General features: G+C 44.1%; 1 protein-coding gene across 1 annotated transcript in view; it reads right to left on the bottom strand.

Moving 5' to 3' along the window:
• POMGNT1 (protein O-linked mannose N-acetylglucosaminyltransferase 1 (beta 1,2-)) overlaps positions 1-23565 on the bottom strand; it is a 131746-nt gene that overhangs the window by 17736 nt on the left and 90445 nt on the right. Inside the window, exons 10-18 of the mRNA XM_077278903.1 lie at positions 18411-18481; positions 18264-18339; positions 18030-18113; positions 17846-17887; positions 17427-17485; positions 15712-15784; positions 15495-15623; positions 15277-15402; positions 14865-14929 (exon numbers count right to left, since the gene is read on the bottom strand). Coding sequence (XP_077135018.1) covers positions 14865-14929; positions 15277-15402; positions 15495-15623; positions 15712-15784; positions 17427-17485; positions 17846-17887; positions 18030-18113; positions 18264-18339; positions 18411-18481 — 725 coding nt within the window. The remainder of the gene's footprint in view (positions 1-14864; positions 14930-15276; positions 15403-15494; positions 15624-15711; positions 15785-17426; positions 17486-17845; positions 17888-18029; positions 18114-18263; positions 18340-18410; positions 18482-23565) is intronic.

The raw sequence follows: 23565 nt of genomic DNA on the forward strand, positions 1-23565 counted from the left end.
AACCTGACATGTGCCAACCCCAGGAAGCATCGGGCACATGTGTATGGCCAACTAACGGGGACCTGACACCTGACATGTGCCAACCCCAGGAAGCATCGGGCACATGTGTATGGCCAACTATCGGGAACCTGACAGCTGACATGTGCCGACCCCAGGAAGCATCGGGCACATGTGTATGGCCAACTAACGGGGACCTGACATGTGCCGACCCCAGGAAGCATCGGGCACATGTGTATGGCCAACTATCGGGAACCTGACAGCTGACATGTGCCAACCCCAGGAAGCATCGGGCACATGTGTACGGCCAACTATCAGGAACCTGACAACTGACATGTGCCAACCCCAGGAAGCATCGGGCACATGTGTATGGCCAACTAACGGGGACCTGACATGTGCCGACCCCAGGAAGATCGGGCACATGTGTATGGCCAACTATCGGGAACCTGACAGCTGACATGTGCCAACCCCAGGAAGCATCGGGCACATGTGTATGGCCAACTAACGGGAACCTGACAGCTGACATGTGCCAACCCCAGGAAGCATCGGGCACATGTGTATGGCCAACTAACGGGTACCTGACAGCTGACATGTGCCAACCCCAGGAAGCATCGGGCACATGTGTATGGCCAACTAACGGGTACCTAACAGCTGACATGTGCCAACCCCAGGAAGCATCGGGCACATGTGTATGGCCAACTAACGGGAACCTGACAGCTGACATGTGCCAACCCCAGGAAGCATCGGGCACATGTGTATGGCCAACTAACGGGGACCTGACAGCTGACATGTGCCAACCCCAGGAAGTATCGAGCACATGTGTATGGCCAACTAACGGGAACCTGACATGTGCCGACCCCAGGAAGCATCGGGCACATGTGTATGGCCAACTAACGGGTACCTAACAGCTGACATGTGCAAACCCTAGGAAGCATCGGGCACATGTGTATGGCCAACTAACGGGAACCTGACATGTGCCGACCCCAGGAAGCATCGGGCACATGTGTATGGCCAACTAACGGGGACCTGACAGCTGACATGTGCCAAACCCAGGAAGCATCGAGCACATGTGTATGGCCAACTAACGGGGACCTGACATGTGCCGACCCCAGGAAGCATCGGGCACATGTGTATGGCCAACTATCGGGAACCTGACAGCTGACATGTGCCGACCCCAGGAAGCATCGGGCACATGTGTATGGCCAACTAACGGGGACCTGACATGTGCCGACCCCAGGAAGCATCGGGCACATGTGTATGGCCAACTATCGGGAACCTGACAGCTGACATGTGCCAACCCCAGGAAGCATCGGGCACATGTGTATGGCCAACTATCAGGAACCTGACAACTGACATGTGCCAACCCCAGGAAGCATCGGGCACATGTGTATGGCCAACTAACGGGGACCTGACATGTGCCGACCGCAGGAAGATCGGGCACATGTGTATGGCCAACTATCGGGAACCTGACAGCTGACATGTGCCAACCCCAGGAAGCATCGGGCACATGTGTATGGCCAACTAACGGGAACCTGACAGCTGACATGTGCCAACCCCAGGAAGCATCGGGCACATGTGTATGGCCAACTAACGGGTACCTGACAGCTGACATGTGCCAACCCCAGGAAGCATCGGGCACATGTGTATGGCCAACTAACGGGTACCTAACAGCTGACATGTGCCAACCCCAGGAAGCATCGGGCACATGTGTATGGCCAACTAACGGGAACCTGACAGCTGACATGTGCCAACCCCAGGAAGCATCGGGCACATGTGTATGGCCAACTAACGGGGACCTGACAGCTGACATGTGCCAACCCCAGGAAGCATCGAGCACATGTGTATGGCCAACTAACGGGAACCTGACATGTGCCGACCCCAGGAAGCATCGGGCACATGTGTATGGCCAACTAACAGGAACCTGACAGCCGACATGTGCCGACCCCAGGAAGCATCGGGCACATGTTTATGGCCAACTAACAGGAACCTGACAGCTGATATGTGCCGACCCACAGGCAGCATCGGGCACATGTGTATGGCCAACTATCGGGAACCTGACAGCCGACATGTGCCAACCCCAGGAAGCATCGGGTACATGTGTATGGCCAACTAACGGGAACCTGACAGCTGACATGTGCCGACTCACAGGCAGCATTGGGTACTTTCTGTAGGACTTCAAACATACAAGTGCTTCTCACAAAATTAGAATATCATAAAAAAGTTAATTTATTTCAGTGCTTCAATACAAAAAGTGAATCTCATGTATTCTATTGAGTCATTACACACAGAGCGATCTATTTCATGTGTTTATTTCTGTTAATACCAACAAAGGAGAAACATAGTAGTTTGTGGTAAAATTTATAACAAATCTTTATTATCAAAATTACACATAGACAAAATATTAAAAGATGTGATAACAAGGACACCAATCCAGGTAACATTCAGCACCCTGCTGAGTATCTGTCCCAAACAAAGGGACTACAAGTGTATTAAATATAACCCAATCCAATATCAAGTCCATCCATGTACTCCCAAAGTCTTTGGAGGGAGGACGCCACTCATTGTGACCTAGTGGTTAATACATAATGATATCCCTAGACCCAAAGGTCCTTTTTGTCATGCTGCCACCCAACCGCATATAATCACATATAAAGTGCATATAGTCACAACATAAATATGTGGCCAAATGAATGTAAGTTACCCCTACCGGTGCTGATATACACCTCTGGATGCACCCCGACGCGCGTTTCTCCACTATACAGCTCAGCTTTCCCCTTGAAGCAGGGTGCTGAATGTTACTTGGATTGGTGTCCTTGTTATCACATCTTTCAATATTTTGTCTATTTATGTGTAATTTTGATAATAAAGATTTGTTATAAATTTTACCACAAACTCCTATGTTTCTCCTTTGTTGGTATATGCAATATGGAGTGGTATGAGGGTAGCTAGGCAATTTTCACTTAGTTCACTGAACAATATGAGTCTTGGATTTTTTGTATTATTTCTGTTAATGTTGATGATTATGGCTTACAGCCAATGAAAACCCAGAAGTCATTATCTCAGTAAATTTAGAATACTTTATAACACCAGCTGGAACAATAATTTTAACATCTGAAATGTCGTCCTACTGAAATGTATGATCAGTAAATGCACTCAATACTTGGTTGCGGCTCCTTGTGCATCAATAACTGCATCAATGCGGTGTGGCATGGAGGCGATCAGCCTGTGGCATTGCTGAGGGGTTATGGAAGCCCAGGTTGCTTTGATAGCAGCCTTCAGCTCGTCTGCATTGTTGGGTCTGGTGTCTCATCTTCCTCCTGACAATACTCCATAGATTCTCTATGGGGATAAGGTCAGGAGAGTTTGCAGCCAATTAAGCCCAGTGATACTGTTGTTTTTACACCAGGTATTGGTACTTTTGGCCGTGTGGACAGAGGCCAAGTCCTGCTGGAGAATGACATTTCCATCTCCAAAAAGCTTGTCGGCAGAGGGAAGCATGAAGTGCTCTACAATGTCCTGGTAGACGGCGGCGCTGACTTTGTTCTTGGTAAAACACAGTGGACCTACACCAGCAGATGACATGGCTCCCAAACCATCACTGATTGTGGACACTTCACATCAGACCTCCAGCAGGTTAGATTGTGGCCTCTCCACTCTTCCTCCAGACTCTGGGAGCTTGGACCCCTGATAACAGTCCAGTTCTTTTCCTCCTTGGCCCAGGTAAGACACTTCTGGCGTTGTCTATTGGTCATGAGTGGCTGACACAAGGAATGTGACACTTGTAGCCCATGTCCTGGAGACGTCTGTGTGTGGTGAAGCAATGACTCCAGCAGCAGTCCGCTCCTTGTGAATCTCCCCACATTAATGAATGGCCTTTTCTTAACAATCCTTTCCAGGCTGCGGTTATCCCGGTTGCTTGTGCACCTTTTTCTACCACACTGTTTCCTTCCACTCCACTTTCCATTAATATTCTTGGATACAGCACTGTGTGAACAGCCGGCTTCTTTACCAATGACCTTTTGTGGCTTCCCCTCCTTGTGGAGTGTGTCAATGACTACCTTCTGGACATCTGTCAGGTCAGCAGTCTTCCCCATGATTGTGGAGCAACTGAAACAGACTAAGGACCTTTATAAACACTTAGGAACCTTTACAGGTGTTTTTTTTTTTTTTTAATCAATTTTTTTTTCATTATTAAAATTATTTTTATAACAACAGAAAACAACAACACAACCATAAACGGGACCCAATCCCTCTTCTATCCCTCCCACAACATGTCACCCTTTTAAACATAAGATAAATCTTTCACAGATCTGTCCACAGCAGATTGTAAGTCTTGCACTATGAATACCTACTATCGTAACAATAATAATGGGGAATCCAGAACTTGGCTGGGCACATTTGTATACAGGACTAAAGCTGCCCAATATGGAATTCGGCATCTATCAAGTATTTAAACTAAATCTAGACATAAATCATAACAGACCTAGTCTAAATCTTGGCAGTTCTCGAGATGCTAGGCCGAGCCGTCAATCCATGGAACCCATATTTTTTTCAAATTTGGAGATGGCCTTCCCTTTCAAATATATATTTTGCTCCAGATTTAATAGTCAATTAATTGTATTTATAAATTCTGTTACTGTGGGCGGCAGCTCTGATAACCAATGTTGGGCTATCCATTTCCTGGCCATATATAACATGCGTGCCACCGCTATTTTGCCATGTTCGTCAGTGCTCAGATCTTCTATATATCCCAGTATACATACTAAGGCTTCTTTTACACTTGCCATGATTTTGCTATGGGGCCGCAAAAACGGGCAGCAATAATCCCATGGCGCACTGTATGGCAGTAGTTATGGCTGTGGAAAAAGATTGAGCCTGCTTGATCTTTTTCACGGCTTATGGACACGGCCCCCATTATAAATCAATGGGGCCGCAAAAACAACGGAAGGTTCTTTTTGTGGTGCACCGTGACTTCCGGTTTTGCGGACCGCTGTTTTTTTTCCCCAATACTTTTCCTATAGTATTGTAAACCCGGAAAACGGCGATCCGCAAGTTTTTTGCGGTCCGATATTGCGGCAGACCATGAAAATTGCGGCAATGCAGCTTGTTAAACCCGGTAAGTGTAAAAGAAGCCTAATGGTGAGGGATCTATAATGATCACTAGTACATCCCTCCAAAAAGTATCCAAAGCTTAGCACGTCCACATCATATGAAGCATGTTAGCCGGGCTGTTCTACATCACATAGGGGGTTAGGTCGAAACCCTATATCGTGGAGAAATTGGGGTGTTCTATAGGACTGGTGCAATACCAGTAAGTGGGAACATCTATGGGACTCGCTCAGGGACAACTGTGGAACTTTCCGGTATTTCATTACAGCCGATCACGCCCTCCCATTACTAATACCAGGTCCAGCAGAGATCTATAAAGTAACGAGATCAGTCCTCCATGGGAGCTGGCTGTTCCCTGTATTCCACCATTTCTGGTCACTTCGTTGTTTAGGACGGGACATGCACGCCGTAACCGAGGATACTTATAACGGTCCGTGTTGGGTAGTCCATATTCATCCTGTATTTGTGAGATCTCCAGGAGCGGATCTCCCTCTAAACCATGTGCTCATCGTTCTTCTCATTTTAGACTCCAATGTTTAAACCCATCCAAATGATATAGATTAGGCAGCCATGGCGTTTCTTTACAGGTGTTTTTAGTTCGTTATTCTAATTTACTGAGATAATGACTCGTGTGTTTTCATTGGCTGTAAGCCATAATCATCAACATTAACAGAAATAAACACAAAAATAGATCACTCTGTGTGTAATGACTCTATAGAATATAGGAGATTCACTTTTTGTATTGAAGAACTGAAATAAATTCACTTTTCGATGATATTCTCATTTTGTGTGAAGCACTTGTACGCATTTAACTCTGAAACGCGGAGCTGCTGTAAAGGGAAACCTAATTCCATAGCCGCTGCGGACTGAGCGGCACGAGACTAGTCAGACAGGCGGATCCCAGTGGCTTCTCCTGCCGCATGTGTACAGGTCCTTCTCAAAAAATTAGCATATAGTGTTAAATTTCATTATTTACCATAATGTAATGATTACAATTAAACTTTCATATATTATAGATTCATTATCCACCAACTGAAATTTGTCAGGTCTTTTATTGTTTTAATACTGATGATTTTGGCATACAACTCCTGATAACCCAAAAAACCTGTCTCAATAAATTGGCATATTTCACCCGTCCAATCAAATAAAAGTGTTTTTTAATAACAAACAAAAAACCATCAAATAATAATGTTCAGTTATGCACTCAATACTTGGTCGGGAATCCTTTGGCAGAAATGACTGCTTCAATGCGGCGTGGCATGGAGGCAATCAGCCTGTGACACTGCTGAGATGTTATGGAGGCCCAGGATGCTTCAATAGCGGCCTTAAGCTCATCCAGAGTGTTGGGTCTTGCGTCTCTCAACTTCTCTTCACAATATCCCACAGATTCTCTATGGGGTTCAGGTCAGGAGAGTTGGCAGGCCAATTGAGCACAGTAATACCATGGTCAGTAAACCATTTACCAGTGGTTTTGGCACTGTGAGCAGGTGCCAGGTCGTGCTGAAAAATGAAATCTTCATCTCCATAAAGCATTTCAGCCGATGGAAGCATGAAGTGCTCCAAAATCTCCTGATAGCTAGCTGCATTGACCCTGCCCTTGATGAAACACAGTGGACCAACACCAGCAGCTGACATGGCACCCCACACCATCACTGACTGTGGGTACTTGACACTGGACTTCAGGCATTTTGGCATTTCCTTCTCCCCAGTCTTCCTCCAGACTCTGGCACCTTGATTTCCGAATGACATGCAAAATTTGCTTTCATCAGAAAAAAGTACTTGGGACCACTTAGCAACAGTCCAGTGCTGCTTCTCTGTAGCCCAGGTCAGGCGCTTCTGCCGCTGTTTACCTGGGGAATGCGGCACCTGTAGCCCATTTCCTGCACACGCCTGTGCACGGTGGCTCTGGATGTTTCCACACCAGACTCAGTCCACTGCTTCCTCAGGTTCCCCAAGGTCTGGAATCGGTCCTTCTCCACAATCTTCCTCAGGGTCCGGTCACCTCTTCTCGTTGTACAGCGTTTTCTGCCACATTGTTTCTTTCCAACAGACTTACCATTGAGGTGCCTTGATACAGCACTCTGGGAACAGCCTATTTGTTGAGAAATTTCTTTCTGGGTCTTACCCTCTTGCTTGAGGGTGTCAATGATGGCCTTCTTGACATCTGTCAGGTCGCTAGTCTTACCCATGATGGGGGTTTTGAGTAATGAACCAGGCAGGGAGTTTTTAAAAGCCTCAGGTATCTTTTGCATGTGTTTAGAGTTAATTAGTTGATTCAGAAGATTAGGGTAATAGGTCGTTTAGAGAACCTTTTCTTGATATGCTAATTTATTGAGACAGGTTTTTTGGGTTATCAGGAGTTGTATGCCAAAATCATCAGTATTAAAACAATAAAAGACCTGACAAATTGCAGTTGGTGGATAATGAATCTATAATATATGAAAGTTTAATTGTAATCATTACATTATGGTAAATAATGACATTTAACACTATATGCTAATTTTTTGAGAAGGACCTGTACATAGGCAGACACCAATCACTGGGTGAGAAGCCGCCGCCAGGGATCCACCTGTCCGACTACACGGTGTTCCAAATTATTATGCAAATGACGTTTTTCTCTGATTTTCCTAAATGGTCGGTGCAAATGACAGTCAGTCTAATAAAAGTCATAACCCGTTAGATTATACATCGAATTTTATTGAAGAAACCTCCCAATGATAACAGTATAATCTCCAAAATGAATAAAACCCCACAATGCACTGTTCCAAATTATTAGGCACAGTAGAATTTCTAAACATTTGATATAAAGAACTGAAAATGCTCATTTGTGGAATTTGCAGCATTAGGAGATCACATTCACTGAACAAAAAAGCTATTTACCTCCAGAACCTCCCAACAGGCCAAGTTACATGTAACATAGGAGCCTTCTGTGATGTCACCTTCACAATTCCTGCATCCATTGAACTTGTGAGTTTATGGAGAGTTTCTCCTTGTATTTCTTTGCCTCCCAGAGCTGCTGTTTGGATGTGAACGGCCTCCCACCCTCATAGAACTTTTGCTTTATGATCCTCCAATGGTTCTCTGTAGGGTTGAGGTCAGGGGAAGATGGTGGCCACACCATGAGTTTATCTCCTTTTATGCCCATAGCAGCCAATGACTCAGAGGGATTCTTTGCAGCATGAGATGGGGCATTGTCAGCATGAAGATGATTTTGCTCCTGAAGGCACGTTTCTGCTTTTTATACCATAGAGGAAAGTTGTCAGTCAGAAACTCTATATACTTTGCAGAGGTCATTTTCACACCTTCAGGGACCTTAAAGGGCCCCGCCAGCTGTTTCCCCATGATTCCGGCCTAAAGCATGACTCCTCCACCTCCTTGCTGACGCTGAAGCCTTGTTGGGACATGGTGGCCATCCACCAACCATCCACTACTCCATCCATCTGGACCATCCAGGGTTGCTCCACACTCATCAGTGACTGTTTGAAAATTAGTCTTCATGTATGTCTGAGCCCACTGCAACCATTTCTGCTTGTGAATACTGTTTAGGAGTGGCCGAATAGTAGGTTTATGCACCACAGCAAGCCTTTGAAGGATCCTACACCTTGAGGTTCGAGGGACTCCAGACGCACCAGCATCTTCAAATATCTGTTTGCTGCTTTGTAATGGTATTTTGGCAGCTGCTCTCTTAATCCGATGAATTTGTCTGGCAGAAACCTTCCTCATTATGCCTTTATTTGCATGAACTCTGTCTGTGCTCTGTTTCAGTCACAAATCTCATCAGAGTATGATGATCACTCTTAAGTTTTCGTGAAATATCTAATTTTTTCATACCTTGTCCAAGGCATTGCACTATTTAACGCTTTTCAGCAGCAGAGAGATCCTTTTTATTTCCCATATTGCTTGAAACCTGTGACCTGCTTAATAATGTGGAACATCATTTTTAAGTAGTTTTCCTTTAATTAAAATCACCAGGAAAACCAATTATCACATGTGTTTAAGATTGATTTCAGTGATCCATTGAGCCCTGAGACACAATACCATCCACGAGTTTATTTGAAAAACAAAACAATTAAATCTTTATGACACTAAATCCAATTTGCATAATAATTTGGAACACACTGTAGTCTGCAGTGATGTAAGTCCCCGAGCAGCTTGTATCAGCAATCAGGTTCCCTCTAATCCTATGTTCACACTGGGCAGTTTTGCTGCTTTTTTCTATGCTGATTTACAGCTGCTTTTTACAGTACCAGTAACGCCTATGAGATTTCAGAAATCTCATGCACACACATTGTTTAATTTTTCTCATCAGGATTTTGTGCTTTGCTACTTTTTTGACATAGAACATGTCACTTCTTTCAGCGTTTTTCACCCATTGACTTGAATTGATGGTGAAAGCGCAGGTTGATTTTTTTGCACCGTATTTGCTGCAGAAAAGTCAAGGACAGCAGGATGTGACCTCACAATCGGCTCTGCTACATCTAGATGGCCGGCTGCATGGTTGCATGATACGACCATACAGCCTGTCATCCAGCAGAGACGCTGGGCAGCGGACCCGGATCTCATTCACTTGAATGGGGGGCCTGAACATACAGGATTTTCCACGCTGTTATATGCTTGACAACATGGCAAACACCGCTTCTCATTGGCGGTAAAATCATCCCTTCCGGTCAGTCGCGACTCCTACGATATCAAAAGATAGTATGAGCCAGCAGCTGTGATCGGAGGTATTAAGTCACTGTCGTCAGCTGATGGGACTACTGCTCTCATCAGCCTACGCCTGCTGCTGATAACAGTGAGAGCAGGCGTCCGATGGGAGTATTCATCAGCCGACTCCTGCGCTCTAAATAAATAAAAACCTGGGTGGGTTCCCCTGTATTTTTGGTAACCAGCCAGGCAACCCTCAGCTGTCAGCATTAGCAAGTCTGGTTATAAAGAATAGAGGGGTCCCCACGCTGTGTTTTTAATTATATAAATAAATAATTTAAAAAAAATAATGTGGGGTCCCCCCCATTTTGACAACCAGCCAAGCTAAAGCAGACAGCTGGGGGGCTGGCAAGGAGCCCTGGATAATGGCCCCAGTCTAAAAATACCAGCCCGTAACCGCTCAGAAAAGGCGCATCTATTAGATTAGATAAATTGCCCGGCTCTTCACTCTTGCCCTGTAGCGGTGGTAAGTGGGGTTCATATTTGTGGGGTTGATGTCACCTTTGTATTGTCAGGTGACATCAAGCTCATGGTTTAATAATGGAGAAGCGTCTATAAGAACTAGTGATGAGCTAATACACTCGTTGCTCCAGTTTTCCCGAGCATGCTCGGGTGGTCTCCGAGTATCTGTTAGTGTTCGGAGATTAAGTTTTCATTGCGGCAGCAAAATGATTTACAGCTACTAGCCAGGCTGAGTACATGTCCCTCACCTGTCCGTTATCCCCCAGACATGGATTATGGCGTGGAACAGAACGACGGACAGGTGAGGGATATTTTTGTTTCTTATTTTAATTCTCTTGCAGGAGACAATGGCGTCAGTGGACTGGGCGACGTCGCAAGTATGGTTTAATTAAGATTTATTAAAGGAGCCTGTGTCATTCTTTCAATTGAAGGACTTTATACTGGGGGTCTGTATTTTTATACAATATGACTATGGGGTTAGTAATGGGGGTGTCGTATAGACGCCTCCCCATCACTAAACTCTGGACTTGATGTCACCTCACAAAACATGGCATCAATGACCCCTTCCTATGTTATTAATATCAGCCCACAGCTGTCTGCATAGCCTTTGCTGGTTGTTAATTATAGGGGGAACCATACATGATTTTTTGGGGGTCCCCCATTTTAATAGCCAGTAAATGCTTAGTATACAGCTGTGAGGTGATATTAATAGCCTGTGAAGATCCATGTGTATTACCTACTTCCCAGGCTATAAACATCTGCCCCCAGCCATCAGCTTTCCCTCTGCTGGTAAAGAAAATGATGCGGGAGCCCACAATATTTTTTTCAGAAAAATAATCTTTTAATCATTGAACACATGGACAGTAAGCTGCACACACACTGTACTACTTCTATGTGTATACACTGTGTGTAATCCATCTATTCTATGTGTATACACTGTGTGTGATCCATCTATTGTACGTGTATACACTGTGCGAAATCATCTATTCTACGTGTATACTGTATGTAATCCATCTATTCTACGTGTGTATACTGTATGTAATCCATCTATTCTACGTGTATACACTGTATGTAATCCATCTATTCTACGGGTGTATACTGTATGTAATCCATCTATTCTATGTGTATATACTGTATGTAATCCATCTATTCTACGTGTATATACTGTGTGTAATCCATCTATTCTACGTGTGTATACTGTATGTAATCCATCTATTCTACGTGTATATACTGTGTGTAATCTATCTATTCTATGTGTATACTGTATGTAATCCATCTATTCTATGTGTATACACTGTATGTAATCCATCTATTCTATGTGTATACACTGTGTGTAATCATCTATTCTGTGTATACACTGTGTGTAATTCATCTATTCTATGTGTATACATTGTATGTAATCCATCTATTCTATGTGTATACACTGTATGTAATCCATCTATTCTGTGTATACACTGTGTGTAATCATCTATTCTATGTGTATATACTGTGCGTAATCCATCTATTCTATGTGTATACACTGTGTGTAATCCATCTATTCTGTGTATACACTGTGTGTAATCCATCTATTCTATGTGTATACACTGTATGTAATCCATCTATTCTGTGTATACACTGTATGTAATCCATCTATTCTATGTGTATACACTGTATGTAATCCATCTATTCTATGTGTATACACTGTATGTAATTCATCTATTCTATGTGTATACACTATGTAATCCATCTATTCTACGTGTGTATACTGTACGTAATCCATCTATTCTATGTGTATACACTGTATGTAATCCATCTGTTCTACGTGTATACACTGTATGTAATCCATCTATTCTACGTGTGTATACTGTATGTAATCCATCTATTCTACGTGTATACACTGTGTGTAATCCATCTATTCTATGTGTATACTGTATGTAATCCATCTATTCTATGTGTATACACTGTGTGTAATCATCTATTCTGTGTATACACTGTATGTAATTCATCTATTCTATGTGTATACATTGTATGTAATCCATCTATTCTATGTGTATACACTGTGTGTAATCCATCTATTCTGTGTATACACTGTGTGTAATCATCTATTCTATGTGTATACATTGTATGTAATCCATCTATTCTGTGTATACACTTTGTGTAATCCATCTATTCTATGTGTATATACTGTATGTAATCATCTATTCTGTGTATACACTGTGTGTAATCCATCTATTCTATGTGTATACTGTATGTAATCATCTATTCTGTGTATACACTGTGTGTAATCATCTATTCTATGTGTATATACTGTGTGTAATCATCTATTCTATGTGTATACATTGTATGTAATCCATCTATTCTATGTGTATACACTGTATGTAATCCATCTATTCTATGTGTATACATTGTATGTAATCCATCTATTCTATGTGTATACATTGTATGTAATCCATCTATTCTATGTGTATACACTGTATGTAATCCTTCTATTCTATGTGTATACACTGTATGTAATCCTTCTATTCTATGTGTATACACTGTATGTAATCCTTCTATTCTATGTGTATATACTGTATGTATTCCATCTATTCTATGTGTATATACTGTGTGTAATCCATCTATTCTATGTGTATATACTGTATGTAATCCTTCTATTCTATGTGTATATACTGTGTGTAATCCATCTATTCTATGTGTATACATTGTATGTAATCCATCTATTCTATGTGTATACACTGTATGTAATCCTTCTATTCTATGTGTATACACTGTATGTAATCCATCTATTCTATGTGTATATACTGTATGTAATCCATCTATTCTATGTGTATATACTGTGTGTAATCCATCTATTCTATGGGTATATACTGTGTGTATTCCATCTATTCTATGTGTATATACTGTATGTAATCATCTATTCTATGTGTATATACTGTGTGTAATCCATCTATTCTATGTGTATACATTGTATGTAATCCATCTATTCTATGTGTATACACTGTATGTAATCCTTCTATTCTATGTGTATACACTGTATGTAATCCTTCTATTCTATGTGTATACACTGTATGTAATCCTTCTATTCTATGTGTATACACTGTATGTAATCCTTCTATTCTATGTGTATATACTGTATGTATTCCATCTATTCTATGTGTATATACTGTGTGTAATCCATCTATTCTATGGGTATATACTGTGTGTATTCCATCTATTCTATGGGTATATACTGTGTGTATTCCATCTATTCTATGTGTATATACTGTATGTAATCATCTATTCTATGTGTATATACTGTGTGTAATCCATCTATTCTATGTGTATATACTGTGTGTAATCCATCTATTCTATGGGTATATACTGTGTGTATTCCATCTATTCTATGTGTATATACTGTATGTAATCATCTATTCTATGTGTATATACTGTGTGTAATCCATCTATTCTGTGTATACACTGTGTGTAATCCATCTATTCTATGTGTATATACTGTATGTAATCATCTATTCTATGTGTATATACTGTGTGTAATCCTTCTATTCTATGTGTATATACTGTGTGTAATCATCTATTCTATGTGTATACACTGTGTGTAATCCATCTATTCTATGTGTATACACTGTGTGTAATCCATCTATTCTATGTGTATATACTGTGTGTAATCCATCTATTCTGTGTATATACTGTGTGTAATCATCTATTCTATGTATATACTGTGTGTAATCATCTATTCTATGTGTATACACTGTGTGTAATCCATCTATTCTATGTGTATATACTGTGTGTAATCCATCTATTCTATGTGTATATACTGTGTGTAATCCATCTATTCTATGTGTATATACTGTGTGTAATCCATCTATTCTATGTGTATATACTGTGTGTAATCATCTATTCTATGTGTATACACTGTGTGTAATCCATCTATTCTATGTGTATATACTGTGTGTAATCCATCTATTCTGTGTATACACTGTGTGTAATCATCTATTCTATGTGTATATACTGTGTGTAATCATCTATTCTATGTGTATACACTGTGTGTAATCCATCTATTCTATGTGTATATACTGTGTATAATCCATCTATTCTATGTGTATATACTGTATGTATTCCATCTATTCTATGTGTATATACTGTGTGTATTCCATCTATTCTATGGGTATATACTGTATGTATTCCATCTATTCTATGTGTATATACTGTATGTAATCATCTATTCTATGTGTATATACTGTGTGTAATCATCTATTCTATGTGTATATACTGTGTGTAATCTTTCTATTCTATGTGTATATACTGTGTGTAATCATCTATTCTATGTGTATACACTGTGTGTAATCCATCTATGTAGGGGTATGGTTCTACAGGAAGTTTTTTTTTTTTTTTTTATCTGGGGGCACTCATCTTTATTGTGCACAAAGAAACACAAGTTAGTCCCAAAAAATGCATGAATAAAAAACGCACCAAAAAACATGGTTTTTGTTGCACCTTCTTTCCTGCCAAGAAATCGGGTTTTTCTATAGAAAAAAAATGCCTAGAGTGAACTTGGCCTTAGTCACACAGCGGAGCCCCCGCTCCCATGACACCTTCTACAGCACTCTACATCTCACCTTTCCACGTTAGAGAGCTGCACGTTCGGGACCGTGTTGAACTTGTGTTTCTTGAAATAAGCTTCCTATGGAAGAAATATCCGGAGTTATCACAGGAGAAGAACAAATGATAGAGCAACAGCCATTATCACGACATGATGAGAAGCACAAGGCTTGGATCATAACGTAACAGAGGAAGAACAGGATAATAGCCCCAGGGGTACACCTCGGGGGAAATGAGATTTCACCGGGCTGAGGGTATGAATCGGCACAACACATGGGGTCACTCAGCCGGGGTCCATCGGAACAACAGCTAGGGGGAAAAACAAGGGGCAGAAACAGAAATAGCCCAAGGGTAGAAAATCACTAGGGGAGACACGTCCAGTATGACAGCCAGACCAAACGGCTGCACATCGCCTGCACAGATACTCACATGGAAATAGCCATTCATGTTCAGACCTACAATACCGAAGTGATAGGATCTGGACACATCAGGGATCAGACATTCCCGGCCCTTCCTCTGCTCCGGCATCCGCATCCACATATCCCAGTCCCACAACTTGCCGGCCCAGGGGAAGAAAAATGACATGAGTGATAATGGGCACATCCCACCCACTAAGGAAGGATACGTCATCCTCCGCGGACACTTGCCTTCTCTGGAGTCGGCCATTTCGGTTCCAGTTCCTCCTTGTACAGAGTTTTCCTGAGCACCCAGCCCAGACCTGGCATGGTCTCCACCCTATAAAGGAGGGACGGGTCCTCTGCGGTATGTTCATACCCCTGAGAAATGCAGAGGACGCTGCAGTCACAACATGGATGATGCGACTTAGAAGCAGTGTCTACGCACACACCACTGGCCATGACAAACCTGATCGTTCCAGGCCGATATGCAGTACAAGCTCTCGTCTTCATCCAGGAGATGGATGGTCTGACTAAGGAAGCTGCAGAGGTGAGAAGGCCATCAGCAGAGACCAGAAAGAGGTGAGAAGGCCATCAGCAGAGACACAGCCAGAGGTCAGAAGGCAATCAGCAGAGACACAGCCAGAGGTCAGAAGGCAATCAGCAGAGACACAGCCAGAGGTCAGACGGCAATCAGCAGAGACACAGCCAGAGGTCAGACGGCAATCAGCAGAGACACAGCAAGGAGGTCAGAAGGCAATCAGCAGAAACACAGCAAGGAGGTCAGAAGGCAATCAGCAGAGACACAGCCAGAGGTCAGAAGGCAGTCAGCAGAAACACAGTAAGGTGGTCAGAAGGCAATCAGCAGAGTCACACTAAGAGGTCAGAAGGCAATCAGCAGAGACACAGCCAGAGGTCAAACGGCAAATCAGCAGAGACACAGCAAGGAGGTCAGAAGGCAATCAGCAGAGACACAGCCAGAGGTCAGACGGCAATCAGCAGAAACACAGCAAGGAGGTCAGAAGGCAGTCAGCAGAGTCACAGTAAGAGGTCAGAGCAAGCTCAGACTCCACGTGTTACCAGACACAGAGTGGAAACTGCTGACCACAGCATAGACTCCACGTGTGACCAGACACAGGACACTACTGAGGGCAGCACACACTCCACGTGTGACCAGACACAGGACACTACTGAGGGCAGCACACACTCCACGTGTGATCAGACACCGGACACTACTGAGCGCAGCACACACTCCACGTGTGACCAGACACAGGACACTACTGAGGGCAGCACACACTCCACGTGTGATCAGACACCGGACACTACTGAGGGCAGCACAGGCTCCACGTGTGACCAGACACCGGACACTACTGAGCGCAGCACACACTTCACGTGTGACCAGACACCGGACACTACTGAGCGCAGCACACACACCACGTGTGACCAGACACTACTGAGCGCAGCACACACACCACGTGTGACCAGACACAGGACACTACTGAGCGCAGCACAGACTCCACGTGTGACCAGACACTACTGAGCGCAGCACACACTCCACGTGTGACCAGACACCGGACACTACTGAGCGCAGCATACACACCACGTGTGACCAGACACCGGACACTACTGAGCGCAGCACACACACACCACGTGTGACCAGACACAGAACACTACTGAGCGCAGCACACACTCCACGTGTGACCAGACACCGGACACTACTGAGCGCAGCACACACTCCACGTGTGAGCAGACACCGGACACTACTGAGGGCAGCACAGGCTCCACGTGTGACCGGACACTACTGAGGGCAGCACAGGCTCCACGTGTGACCAGACACAGGACACTACTGAGCGCAGCACACACACCACGTGTGACCAGACACAGGACACTACTGAGCGCAGCACAGACTCCACGTGTGACCAGACACCGGACACTACTGAGGGCAGCACAGGCTCCACGTGTGACCAGACACCGGACACTACTGAGCGCAGCACACACACCACGTGTGACCAGACACCGGACACTACTGAGCGCAGCACACACTCCACGTGTGACCAGATACCGGACACTACTGAGCGCAGCACACACACCACGTGTGACCAGACACAGGACACTACTGAGCGCAGCACAGACTCCACGTGTGACCAGACTGATCTCTCACACTGTTCATTAATCATAAGTCACCTGAAGAAATCCACAGAGACGTCCAAATCTTCTTCTAGAACAACAGCAAACTTGGCATCCTGAGAATGTAGGGAATGGAGAAGATTATAATGTGTGTGCCGTGGAGGGATCCCTGGTTCTCTGCCTTATAGCTTGATGGAGCTACAGATGAACCACTTTCTCCATAACTACAGATGTGAACAGAGCCCCAGTGAGTGGGCCATGGCTGTAGCTGCTTGCACCATAATGCTGGTGTTTGTAGTCCACACATGTTCCCACAGCTGACAGGAGGGTGCGCTGTGTCTGCAGGGTAACAGGGCCAGTCACATACCCAGACACTGGTGGTGTAGCTGCAGCAATGTGGCCCTGCCCCGCGGCTCGGTGGTGAATATGCTGGACCACCGCACACTACGAGCAGGGTACTACGAGCGGACACTCACCGGGTGCAGGTTGAAGGTGGCAGTCAGGCTCGCTTTATAATGCTATGGAAAAAAAGGAAAAATGTCAGTCCAAGGATAAAAGAGCGGTCACACGACCCGATGTTATGGGGATAACCCCACAGAGATGTGGAAGACACACAGGACACAACGCCAGCAGCGCAGAGCGCCAGTTATACGGGGTCACCTGCGCCACGCGGGCGTTCTTGATGCTTATTGGGGTGTGCTGGATGCCCTTCAGTCCAAACAGCTCGACCACGTCCATCGGTTCCTGCACGAAGACACGACAAAGGTAATGGAGAGAAAAGATAAGGGACCGCGGCGGATTGTAGACAAGCACCGCCCACACGAAACGGAAGCCCCTCCCACCCAAAAGCCCCGCTAATGGTGCACGACATTACGAGAAGCAGCAATTCCTTACTTCATAGTATCCATCAATGAAGACTGTGATCATCTGGGGATTAACTCCTTGTGCCGAGAGCAGCGACCGCAGCATCCTGGAAGACAGACGGCTCAGATTATCCCCTCAGTGGCAGGCACCACAGCGCCCCTCCTGGCCACTGCTCACCTGTACAGGTAATTAGGGCGGTTTCCCGCTATCACCGCGATTGGAACCTGAAATACCTTGTTATGTTTAAGCTGAAAGAAAAAAAATATAGAATAAAGGCAAATCCTGCAAGTGATCAGGGGTGGAATACCCAGGATCGTCACCACAGGAGACCCGTCACACGCTGCAGATATACCGCAAAACAGCCAGTCGTACAGTAGCTTGCAAAAGTATTCACCCCCTTGCCTTTGGACTCATTTTGTTACACAACCTGTGTGTAAATACTTTTGTCATCCGATTTGTGTGATACATCAGCGCTAAATAGTCTAAGATGGTGAAGTGAGAAAAATACAGGCATAAAATTCAATTTATGTGATCAAATAACAAAAAATTGACATGTACATATGTATTCACCCCTTTTGCGATAAAGCCCCTATAAAAGTCTGGTGCAAGCACTTCCCTTCATAAGTCCCATGCTCAGTGACAGGACGTCCCCCGTGTACAATTTAAGTGTCACATGTCGGTCACTATTTACACTTTACGTTCTCTGAAAGAGGCTGCAACACCATTCACAAGAGGCACCACTAACCAAACAACATGAAGACCAAGGTGATCTCCAAACACCACCATTCACAAGAGGCACCACTAACCAAACAACACGACCAAGGTGATCTCCAAACACCACCATTCACAAGAGGCACCACTAACCAAACAACACGACCAAGGTGATCTCCAAACACCACCATTCACAAGAGGCACCACTAACCAAACAACACGAAGACCAAGGTGATCTCCAAACACCACCATTCACAAGAGGCACCACTAACCGAACAACACGAAGACCAAGGTGATCTCCAAACACCACCATTCACAAGAGGCACCACTAACCAAGCAACACGAAGACCAAGGTGATCTCCAAACACCACCATTCACAAGAGGCACCACTAACCAAGCATCACGACCAAGGTGATCTCCAAACACCACCATTCACAAGAGGCACCACTAACCGAACAACACGAAGACCAAGGTGATCTCACCTCTGTAGTGGAAAATATGTTTTGGTATGGATGTATGACCAGCAGTAATTAACATCTGTCTTAGGCTGCAGCTCTTTACAAAGGTCATAACCCATGTTATCCTGAGAAGAGACAGTTTTCCTGCTCTCAGACCCCAGGGTGCCTTCCTTGAACACAGAAGTGGAAACATTTCACGCCTTCTGATAGCTTGAAGAGAGACGCCAAAATGGGACCTAATTGCTGAGAAGCAGGTATGTGACAACCACGAAGATCAAGGCGATCTCCAAACACCACCACAAAGACCAAGGCGATCGCCAAACACCACCAAAGACCAAGGCGATCTCCAACCACCACCACGAAGACCAAGGCGATCTCCAACCACCACCACGAAGACCAAGGATCTCTCTAAACAAGTCAAGTCAGAGTTATTGAGAACTACAAGTTAGGGTAGGGGGTTAGGGTTATAAAAAAAGAAAAATCTCCCATTCTTTGATGATCCCCGAAACACCATCAAATCCATTATCATCAAATGAAGAGAACATGGTACCACAACAAACCTGCTGAGAGAAAGCGCCCACCAAAACACTCAACCCGGGCAAGGAGGGCATTAATCAGAGAGGAAGTACAGAGACCAAAGGTAACCCTGAAGGAGCTGAGTTTCCAAGCAGAGAATGGAGTATCTGTCCATAAGACCAAAAAAAAGCAGTACACTCCTTAGAGGTGGCCTTTATGGAAGAGTGGGCAGAAAAAAAGGCTTTACTTACACACAAAAAATTGTAATGCTTGTTTTGAGTTTCCAAAAGACATGTGGGAGACTCCCCAAATGTATGGAGGAAGGTGCTTTGGTCAGATAAGACCAAAACTGGATCTTTTTGGCCACCAAGGTAAAGCGCTGTGGAATATGTTGGCGCTATATAAATAAAATTATTATTATTGTTGTTATTATTATGCTGTGTCTTGAGCCAATCCATCACCCCAAGGAGGATGCTGTTGGGAAGTATTTTTGCAGCAGGGGCAGGGAAAATGGTCCGAGTTGAGGGAAAGATGGATGGTATGAAACACTGGAATATTCTTGAGCACGGCCTGTTTCAGTCTGTGAGTGGTTTGAGACTGGGACAGAGGTTCACCTTCCAACTAGACTATGACCCACAGCAAACTGCTAAAGCAACATCCGAGTGGTTTAAGGGTAAACATGTAAACGTTCCGGAGTGGTCGAGTCAAAACCCAGTGTGAGGGACGAGGGAGACACCATTTTGATTTATTAATTTGAGGTCCAATATATTATCCAGACTTCACATTCTCCCCTGCTCTTGAACTGTTGCTCCCACGCATGAGATAAACACACAACACAATTCTTCCAAAGAACAGAAATGTGCCATATGGCAAGAGAATTAGAGGCCCCATGTTAATTAATGCGAGGAGGAAAAGAGATGGGACCCCTGCCGACTTTTGTGCAGGGCGGCCAGCTATCAATGGAAGTCGTAGACGGAGCGGCAATGACACGGAGATAATAATAATAATAATCTTCACTTATATAGCGCCAACATATTCCGCAGCGCTTTACAGTTTAACACTTTCAAACAACAGTCATAAGTAACAACGTTATCTATACAATAATTAAAGCACAATAAGACGACCCTGCTCGTGAGAGCTTACAATCTACAATACACACGCATATACACTATGCTCCAAATTATTATGCCAATTACATTTTTATCGGATTTTCCTAAATGGTTGGTGCAAATGACAGTCAGCCTAATAAAAGTAATCACCCATTAGGCTACTTTCACACTAGCGTTGTACGACGCACGACGAATTGCGTCGTTGCGACGTACCGACGCAAGCAGTGAAAGCGCCGCACAATGGGGGCAGCGTATGCTGTTTTTCAACGCATCCGCTACCCCAATGTGAGGTGCGGGGAGGAGGGGGCGGACACGACGCACCAAAAAACGTTACATGCAACGTTTTTTGGTGCCGACGGTCCGACGCAAGACGGTTGCGACGTGTGGCAATGCGTCGCTAATGTTAGTCTATGCAGAAAAAACGCATCCTGCAAGCAATTTTGCAGGATGCGTTTTTTATCCACAACGACGCATTGCGACGTGCAGTGCACGACGCTAGTGTGAAAGTAGCCTTAGATTATACATCGAATTTTATTGGAGAAACCTCCCAATGATAACAGTATAATCTCCACAATGAATAAAACCCCACAATGCACTGTTCCAAATTATTAGGCACAGTAGAATTTCTAAACATTTGATCTGTTTTAAAGAACTGAAAATTCTCATTTGTGGAATTTGCAGCATTAGGAGATCACATTCACTGAACAAAAAAGCTATTTACCTCCAGAACCTCCTAACAGGCCAAGTTACATGTAACATAGGAGCCTTCTGTGATGTCACCTTCACAATTCTGCATCCATTGAACTTGTGAGTTTTTGGAGAGTTTCTGCTTGTATTTCTTTGCCTCCCAGAGCTGCTGTTTGGATGTGAACGGCCTCCCACCCTCAGAGATCTTTTGCTTGATGATACTCCAAAGGTTCTCTATAGGGTTGAGGTCAGGGGAAGATGGTGGCCACACCATGAGATTATCTCCTTTTATGCCCATAGCAGCCAATGACTCAGAGGTTTTCTTTGCAGCATGAGATGGGGCATTGTCAGCATGAAGATGATTTTGCTCCTGAAGGCACGTTTCTGCTTTTTATACCATGGAGGAAAGTTGTCAGTCAGAAACTCTATATACTTTGCAGAGGTCATTTTCACCCCTCAGGAGCCTTAAAGGGCCCTACCAGTTGTTTCCCCATGATTCTGGCCCAAAACATGACTCCTCCACCTCCTTGCTGACGTTGCAGCCTTGTTGGGACATGGTGGCCATCCACCACTCATCCACTACTCCATCCATCTGGACCCGTCCAGGGTTGCTCAACACTTATCAGTAAACAAGACTGTTTGGAAATTAGTCTTCATGTATGTCTGGGCCCACTGCAACCATTTCTGCTTGTGAACACTGTTTAAGAGTTGCCGAATAGCAGGTTTATGCACCACAGCAAGCCTTTGAAGGATCCTACACCTTGAGGTTCGAGGGACTCCAGAGGCATCAGCAGCTTCAAATATCTGTTTGCTGCTTTGTAATGGCTTTTTAGCAGCTGCTCTCTTAATCCGATGAACTTGCCTGGCAGAAATCTTCCTCATTATGCCTTTATCAGCACAAACACGTCTGTGCTCAGATACAGCCACAAATCTCTTCACACTACGATGATCACGCTTAAGTTTTCGGGAAATTTCTAATGTTTTCATCCCTTCACCAAGGCATTGCACTATTTGATGCTTTTCAGCAGCAGAGAGATGCTTTTTATTTCCCATATTGCTTGAAACCTGTGACCTGCTTAATAATGTGGAACATCATTTTTAAGTAGTTTTCCTTTAATTAGAATCACCTGGAAAACCAATTATCACGTGTTTAAGATTGATTTCAGTGATCCATTGAGCCCTGAGACACAATACCATCCACGAGATTATTTGAAAAACAAAACAATTAAATCTTTATGACACTTAAATCCAATTTGTATAAAAATTTGGAACACAGTGTATATTATCCGTGGTGAGCCTGGTGATACATATACCGCCCTCACTGCAGAGTGCCCCGATAACCAGTACGTGACAGGGCAGCCTCTCCGGCGACTACTTATCCTAGGTGCAGTTCCCCGACTGACCTGAGGGTAAGGGGGCGCCAGAGAGCTAACTGTGTAAGCTCTGTCACATAAGGGTGACGGCGGAGGGATAACTGTATCCCCCTCTCCTCCTTCACATCCAGACCTTAATCCAATGGAGAATCTGTGGTCAGACATGAAGATGGTTTCACTCGTGAACAGTAATCTAACTTGAAGGACCCAGAGCAGTTTTGTCTTGAGGAATGGGAAAAAATCCCAGTGACAAGATGCAGAAAGCTTATAGAGATTCATCCAAAGCGACTTGCAGCTCTAATTGCCACAAAAGGAGGCTCCACAAAGTACTGACTTTAGGGGGTGAATAGTTATGCACACTGAACTTTTCAGTTATTTTGTCCTATTTGTTGTTTGCTTCACAATAAAAAGAAAACCAAATGTTCTCAGCTGTCGGCATGTTCTTTACATGATCTCGTGCAAATCCTCAAAGAAACAG

Source organism: Ranitomeya variabilis, chromosome 8 (assembly GCF_051348905.1).
Source record: "Ranitomeya variabilis isolate aRanVar5 chromosome 8, aRanVar5.hap1, whole genome shotgun sequence".
NCBI classification, from domain to species: domain Eukaryota; kingdom Metazoa; phylum Chordata; class Amphibia; order Anura; family Dendrobatidae; genus Ranitomeya; species Ranitomeya variabilis.